Genomic DNA, 8,282 nt, shown 5'->3' on the forward strand with positions numbered 1-8,282 from the left:
TCCAAGTGTTGATACAATCCAGACCACTGCCGCTGCAAAAGCATCTCAAGTATTCCCAAGGCCCAGATGACCGCAGAGCGGCTGCAGGCTCGGCGTTGCTATAGGAACGTGCCCTGGGCAGTGGCTTGTGCCCCGATGTGATTCCAAGGCACCAGCGGCAGGACTGGCTTGGACACTGGTAGGGCCCGTTCCAACACCTCCTTCTAGAGCGGTCGGGGACAGGGGCAGTGGCAGGAGGTGGGGCTGAGATGCTGGAGCCTCTAGGGCTAGCCCCACAACCAGCTGGATGTTGGAAACAGGGTGCACTTGGAGCCATATCCCTGAGCATGCGGCAGCCCTGGGGAGCATTTCTTCCATGCTGTTCCTGCAGCATCCCTATTGGTAGCTTCCTATAGCTAACACCTGGAACCTGCCCACCAGCTCGTCAAGGGCTTGGGTTCAGGTGCCAGGCCCAGCCCATTAGAGGCAGAGAGGCCCACTGCTTTGAATGCAGACTGCAGTGTTTGATATGGGGTCCAGGACAGCACTAACAGGCCCCACTGCACTCTTGCATCTGCAGTAAGAGGGGGCTGTGCCCCAAGGCCCTGGCTGCTGCTGTGGTAGGAGAGACGCTCGAGCACCTGCCCCCAGTGCCGCGCATGGCTGGGCTGAAAAGAAAAAGAACAGCGCATGCTGCATCAGTACAGATCTCCTGACTCCCTGGGGCTGGCCAGGCAAGTCCCCCGTAGCCCAAAGGCTGCAGCCTGTGTTCGGGGACCAGGCCATCCAGCCCTGCCGTGGTGACATGGCTTGGAGCAGTGCGGGGCAGCAGGAAGTGATGGGGGCCCTGCTCTTTGCAGGGAGGCTGGGAACGCGCCGGGGTGAAGGGTGCTTGGTGCACATCAGCTCTTTCCTAGCATTAGAGGTGAAGGCGAGAGGGGCGGGTGGGAGGTAGCAGGGAAGCTGCCCAATTCCTCTCTCCAGCACCCAGGCCGGGCTGGTGATGAGCGCCAGCCGGGGCCAAACCACTGGCTTTAGGATAGCACCATCTTGTGGCAAAAGCCAGACACAACAAATCGGCTGAGAACCAGATCCCAGAGAACCTGACCACGGGCACAGAGTCAGGCCCTTGCTCCTGCCCTGGCCTGGCCTGGCCGGAGCAGCGGTGGAAGGGACTCCTGGCCAGGCTGCAGCACAGGGCATAGCGCAGAGACTGGTACAATTGTCATGAGCACACAGCCAGGCCAGTTCCTCCTGAAAGGGCAGTGAGGCTTCTCCCCGAGTCAGGTCACGCAGCCGAGGGGCGGCTCCCTCTGGCCAGCCTCAGATGTCTCTCTCTCACCAGCCAGCTCCGGGACGTACTCACCTCCCCACTTCTGCGTCGCTTGTTCCCAGCCAACAGACTGACACACCGAGCCTGCTGGGCCTTATACGCCGTAACCGTGTGGTTCGTGTGTTGCCACAGCCCAGACGGGCCAGCACACAGGGCTTCCTGCCAGCTCCAGAGCTGTGCCAGCCTCTGCTGTGAGCCGCACAGGCGGCTGCTGCTGTGCCCTGCAAACACCGGCATTTCCTTCGTCTACATTGTCTGCAAAGCCCTGGGGGAGGCTCCGGAGAAGCCACTGACAGGGGTGGTGGAAATGAGCAATAAGGCCACCTTCCTGCTTCTCTGCCTCAGCTGCTGGCTGAGCTGGCAAGGCTGAAAGGCCTGAGGCCACCTCTGTGCCTCTCCTCGGCCAGTGCAGGGGCACCACACCACGAGGCAGGAACACTGGGGCTGCTCTGGCCCAGCCATGACATGCACCGCAAGCCATCTCGCCAGGTCTGTCCCCTTACGACACCTATCGTGCCATTAGCCCTACAGCCTCCCAGGCACCAGAGACTGGCCTGTGACACTCCCCCTCACCCAGTATCTCACAGCGGCCACCATATTGCTCCCAGGAAAAAGCACCAACTACTCCTGAGCTGAATAGCCTGGAAAGGAGCCTTCTATCTGGGAAAGGGTCATGACTGCACTGAGCAGAGCCAGGATTAGAACGCAGGGCACCTGCTCCCAGTCCTGTGTTCTAGCCTGCACCCTGTCTGCAGCTCAGCTGCATGGCGCAATCTCCCCTTGCCAAAGCAAGCCCAGGGAAGTTAAGCAAACACGGCCCGTCACAAAGGCACAAGCAGGCCATGGGGAGCCCAGGTTCTGCCTGTGGCACCAGACACCTCCAGCCATTGTCCCTTCTGCTGGCACCTAGGGGATGCCCATTGTGCTGCCAGACCAGCTCCCAGGCACTGAAGAGATTAGGGGCTGGTACTTTCCTTTTTAAATCGCCTGGCTCATCCTGTCCTGTCACACTGCAGCTAGGAGTCTCCGAGTTGCCCTCAGCCATGGACTGGGCTCCATCCCTAGTAGGTGCCTTTCTCTCAACCTGGCGCTTTAGTTACACTCTGTTTATTAAGGGCTGGCTGGGTTTGTTTGCTTTGGAAACAGGCACTCTGCCTGGATGAGTTATTGCTCCCCAAGCCTGACGCAGCTGGGACAAAACAGCCACAGCACCTGCAGAGAGTCCAGTGCAAAGGGGCCAGCTCCACTGCTCCTGCCCAGAGAAAAATCTCGCTTTGTGAACTGCTTTCAGCCCCAAGGATCCCTCACACCCTGCAAGCTGAGGCATATAGAATCATGTCACCCGGTGATGAAAAGCAGCCACCTCTGGGGTGGAACATGGCAGCTGTTTAACAGGGCACAACGCATGGCAGGGAATGAAGATGACTCTTGTGTCCAATTGCAAGAGGGAACTATATATAGAACAGGGACTTTGCTGTTGGGAAGCTTGCCCTGCCCTTTATGGATGGGGTGGGCTCCTGAAGGGAGAAGTGGGAAAGCCCTTCACCGTGCCTGGACTGGAGCCAGGCAGGGAGGGAGCAGGGGGGCAAATGGGAAAGGGCAAAGCAGTGGAGAGAGAAATCTGGTTATGGACTGTGCCAGGAGAATGGCACAGGGCAGAGCAGGTAGTGTCAGTAGCGTCCTGACACTGCAAGGCAGAGTGCCGGGGAGATGGACACACAAGCGGTTACAGGGAAGGAAATTCAGGGGGTTGGCTGATGATTACACTGTTTGCTATTTCTGCTCCCATGCACCTTTCAGCCCAGTCTGCAGGCTCTATGCCTATGCAATGCAGCCCTCTCTGGGGTGGAGTGCAGACACAGCGCACCCAACAAAGCATAACACAATAAGCTAGGGAGGAGGAGGGCATTTAACTAAAGGGGAGAATGGAGCTGCTGCGAGTGTGGCTATAAGCCCTGTAAACAGCAAAGAGGGGCTGTGCTGAGGGCCTGGCACTGCTGACACGCAAAGCTGTGCACAGCTTCTTTTCTCTACCCCTGAGCACCAAGGGCTCACCCAGCCTCAGCGGGGGCTGGGGCGCTGCTGTGCCTGTCAGGCTGTGCATTAGTGACTCCCGCAGGTGGGAGCATCCCAGGTGAAGCCTCTCTTTGAGCACTCCAGCAGCACAGCTCCCGTTGCAGCGACAACACCCAGAACCCCTCAGCCTCATGCTTGCAAGGGGCCCGTGCAAGACGTCATGGGGGTGCGGGGTGCAGATGTGCAATGCACCAGCCTGTGTCAGCGCCGGCCTTAGGCACCGCTGTGCATTCAGCACTGACCATCCATGGAGGGGACACACTTCTGCAATTCACCCAGGGGAGCAGACTGGCCTCTGCTGCTCTACAGCCCTTTCCTCCCCAGGGCTCTGCCACGCCAGCCCTGCAGACAGTGGCTGAAGAAAGGCACAGAACAAAACGCTCTGGCTGTAGGGGAACACTGTGAGAAGCCCTTTCTGCCCCTTTAATAAGCCAACTCAACACAGGGGGCAGCGGGGCAGCTCATTAACCGCCCCCCCCCCCCCGCCGGGCTCTCCCTGCATCTTTTCAAGGCCCAGGGCACTTGCAACATGCTGCTATTCAGCCAGCCAAGCTCAGGTCCTGCCAGATGCGGCTCTCCCGCTGAGCAAGCCAGAAATACTGCCAGCTGCTGGTCTCTAGGAGCTAGGCTGGAGCCAGTCAGCTGCCCCATGTATCCAGCTGGCATAGCAGGTACTTCGGGTTGCCACCATGCAGGATGCGCCTACAGGAAATGCCATGCAGTCACAGGCAATCTCTTCCCAGACACAAGCAGCGTGGGACCCCCTACCCCTGCCTGGCTGAAAGCCTGGTGCAGAGCAGAGCCCCACTTCACTGACACACACAGGCTGAGTGTCTCACTCATCATCACCTGCCCAGCCCAGGGCATCCAAAGTGGAACATGGAGTCCTGCTGCCTCGGCCTGTTTTTCCCACTAGCTCCCCTACGGCCGCCCCGCAGGGACGTCCCGTCCTGGAAGGGGCGTTGATAGCACATTGCCCCGTTTCAGCATAACCTCCCCGGCTTGGGGGAGGAAACGCTGGAGAGTCACACCCTGTCCTGGCTTCCTTCTCAGCTGCCCTTCTGCGCACTCTCCACCTCCTTTGTGCGGACTGCAGCTACCACCCAATCTGAGAGCCAAAGCAAGGGAGAGAAAGGAGAGAGGAAAGGACCAGCCAGAGCTGAGACCCAGGTGCCAGAGGCACAGGCAGGTGGCCCTGAGCTTCTGCTCCAGGAGCACCCCAGGGGCTCAGCCGCAGGCAGCCCCTACAACCTGCCAGAAGATTATGAGCAGAGCATCCAGGAGCTGGTGAGTCAGCTGCAGAACAGCTCCGAGCCAGCCAAGCGCCAGGTCAACTTGAGACTCCGGAGGTCCAATCAGAGGAGCCTCTCTCCATGGGCCTACAGGTGAGACTGCAGGGCAAAGCTCCTGGGGACTGGCTCTCACCCGTGCCCCTGGGAACATGGCAGGGCTCCGCTGGCAGGGGGCCCCCACTCACTCACGTATGAACCCCAATGGACACTGCCCTGTGGATGCTGTTCCAAGGGGTGAGTTGCACACCCGAGCCTGCAGGTGTCTACTGCCCCATTGCCCTATAAGAGCCCATTAACCCCGAATGGGCTCCCCCACACCCAGGCAGAGCCTGGCGCAAGCTCAGTGCCCCAGGTGTGTTTTTGTGGCAGGGGCCGGCCCCTTTCCCTCTGCACAGGCAGTATGTCCCCAGCAGGCATTGCCACCAAGGCGCGGCCGCATGCGAGCGGCTGAGTCCCTGCTGGCTCCAGCAGCCTTGCACCCTCCCCCTTTCTCGAGGATAAACCACAACGTGACACGGATCCCAGCAGACATCCCAGAGGTGTGGTGCCTCTGCACAGGCTGCATCAACCCCTGCATGAGGGAGGAGGACCGCAGCATTGTCAGCATCCCCATCTGTGGCAAGCTGCCTGGCCGCCGGCTCCTGTTGCAGCCCTGCCACAAGAACAGAGGCCACCAGGAGGACAAGATGGTCCTGGAGACCATCGCTGTGGGCTGCACCTGCATCTTCTGAGGACAAAAGGAACCTCTCGCCTGTGCTCCCCGGGGGCAGCACCAAACCTCCAGCCTCTGTGCATGGACATCTGCTCCCATCTAACCAGCTGCGCCCCACCCCCCCAGCTGCAGCCCCTTGGCAAGGGCCCCAACCAGTGCCCACCAAGCCTCTCTCGCAAGGCGGGATGGGCAAGGGATGAGCACTGGGTGGGTGGTGCTGGGGGAGATCAGCAACAAGGAGGAGGCAGCTGCTCAGACTGGAGCTGGTTTGTCTCTTCATGGCCCCAAGCAGCGGTGGCAGAGCTCTGCTTTTTGGGATGTGCCAGCGGCCAGGCCAGCTCAGGGCCCTCCCACCCCAAGCTAGCTCCTCGGGTAGAAGAGGGAGGCGGCTGCTCTCCGGGGCCCCATTTCAGCAAGGCCTGGGAGCCCCAGCCAGCTTCTCCTGCTCCCACTCCCCAAACTCCTCCAGCCAGTGCTTCAGCCCCATTGGCTGCTGCTCACCAGCAGCCATCCTTGCTCAGCAGCCACTTGCTTAGGGGCTCCCATCTGTGCACATGCAGCGTCACACAACCGTTCAGCCCAGCAGCTCCCGAGTCCCAGGGGCCACCCACCTCACGGGCAGGCAGCGTGGCCAGAAGGGAGGCACCACTCATACACAGGTCCCAAACCACCTCAGGCAAAAGAGGCATGAGAGGACGGAAGCTGCGCCTAGTCTGATGTCCCTCTGTTACTAGGATGGGACCACCCACAAGCCACCAGCAGGGCTGGAACCGGAGAGCCACGGTGGGGCTAGGCTAGCCTTGCAGCAGGAGGGCTGTAGCTGATGGCACATGCAATGCACGCTGGCCCCAGCTCGCTCCAGCCAATTCTATGAATCTCTGGCCTCATCCCAAGCTGCTGGGGCTGCCGTGGGCCACTGCGAGCAGCTGATCCCTGGCGATGGGGCACAGCTAAGTCCACAGCAGCTGCCATTGCCTGTGAAACGCCGGCTGTGAGGAACATGCCTTATTTCAGTGCCACACTGGCAGGGCCTGGCCCCAAGTGTAACCCGCTAGCAGGGTCTGGGTTGGAGGGGGAAGCCTGGCTGGCTGCCAAGGGTCAGAGGGCTTCTGCTGCCTTTCAAGGGCAGCCGGTGGGTCCAGCCCAGAAATCAGCAATGGGGAAGGGGCAGAGCCTGAGCCCCCTGGAGAAGGCTGCCCTGTCCTCCCCTGCTGGAGGGTAGCAGCCCTCAGGAGCCGAGCAGCAGACGCCTTGGGTGCTCGAGGCACAGTGGTGGCCTCACACCGAAGTGAGCGAGGCAGCATGGGCAAGGGGCTGGTTCCTGGCTGCTCTCCGGGCACTAGACCAGGACTGGCCCTTGGCACCCTGGGACTGTCAGTCCCTCCTGGGGGCTTGATCAGAGCTACTTACCTTTACCAGCTTCTCCCAAGCCCATTGCTGCATCCCTCCCCTCCCCACCCAAAGCACCAGCCCCAGCTCCAGCTCCTGCCTTCCCCTCCCACGGCGCAGGGTCTCCTGCAGCTACCCCCGTGGCTCAGGGCGTGGACAAAACCAGGCTGGGGCCAGCTCAGAGGCTGAGTGATACTGCTTCACCTGCACCAGCCAGCTCTGGTTCTCAGTCAGTGCATGGGGACACTGACGCACAGAGGGACAAGGAGGCTTGGTCAGAGCCTCGGGCCATGCAGCCCTGGTGCAGAGTGCCGGCCCCATTTGTGAGGTAAGACTTTCTTCCCAAAGGGAGGAGTAATAGACATCACCTCACCTCAGTCATTGTACCCCCAAGGCAGCCCGGCCCAGCTGGGTACAGCCAGGATACCACCAACCCAAACAGCTTGGGAGCTTCCATGGGGAAAGTCAGAAGTGAGGCACTGCCCCTAGGGCCTTCGCCCTATGGGACTGGTGGTTGGTGAGGGGACAGGTTATTTGCTCTGCTCTGAAGTTCGGAGACTGCCCAGGCGGCTGGGCACACGGTGCATTCCTTACCCCAAGCTGCAGGCACCGCTCCTCGGCCAAACCACCACAGCTCCTCGGCATCTACTTCGCTAGTGTATCAACTCCAGGGTGTTAGACACCCCTGCAATCAACACTGCCCACCCTGGGCTCAGCGCCCATTCCTGGCTGGTGTCTCCCTATTTCCTTCCATCTTTCCCTGTCCAGGGCAGAGGAGCTGAGTTTCTGCAGACCAGCTCTGCACCAACGTACTATATCACCTACCCACTCTCTGTGGGGTCTGCCCCTCCCATTCCAACCGTCCATTAAGCTGAGTACCAGGGTCTGCCTTCTCATTTGTTGCTCATTCTGCAGATATGCCCCAACAGCTGTGACTTGCGTTGTATAATCTTCTGCAGCAGGTTCTCGTTCGGCTGTATAGTCCTATATAATTCCTCATTGGCCACCTCCTGCATCCAGCCACTGGCCGCTCCTCACGGAGCCAGAAGCGGAAGCCAACGTTTTTCTCGTCTCCCTGCCACCCACCAACTATCCCTTAGCTCTCCCCAAGGGGGGAGGCTGCTAACCAGCGCATCTCTGTTACTGCAGGGCCTGTCCAGCCGCTAACAGAGCCACAGGGCTGGCAGCTGAGGTGATGGAGGCCATGTTGCTCTAGGCCAGGGAAGCTTTCACTCATCTCCCAAGCAGCTCTGAGCCGGTGGGGGCCTCTTAAACTTTCTAGACAGCACAGCCAGGCTGCCCCCCGCCTGGCCCAGGGACACAATGCCAGTCTTGCCCAGGGGCACCTGAGCCGCACGTCAGGGCATGTTGTGACAGGGCCCACCGGGTTGCCAAAGCTGACACAGACATGCTGCTCCGAAGGCTGGGTGCATAGGAAAGTATGTGCTCTTCAAAGCTGATCTAGCCTCTGCCCAGCCACACAGCAGGACCCAGGGCTGAC

At 60.3% G+C, this 8,282-nt stretch overlaps 1 protein-coding gene across 1 annotated transcript; it reads left to right on the forward strand.

Annotated features, from left to right (window-relative positions):
• The first annotated feature begins 1,777 nt into the window (after positions 1–1,777).
• On the forward strand, positions 1,778–5,411 carry IL17B (interleukin 17B). The gene is given in 5 exon segments (XM_075010081.1): positions 1,778–1,801; positions 2,273–2,309; positions 2,312–2,376; positions 4,442–4,773; positions 5,177–5,411. Coding segments are annotated over 5 exon segments (693 nt in total).
• Positions 5,412–8,282: the final 2,871 nt, after the last annotated feature.

The sequence above is a fragment of the Carettochelys insculpta genome, chromosome 15 (assembly GCF_033958435.1).
Source record: "Carettochelys insculpta isolate YL-2023 chromosome 15, ASM3395843v1, whole genome shotgun sequence".
NCBI lineage: Eukaryota > Metazoa > Chordata > Testudines > Carettochelyidae > Carettochelys > Carettochelys insculpta.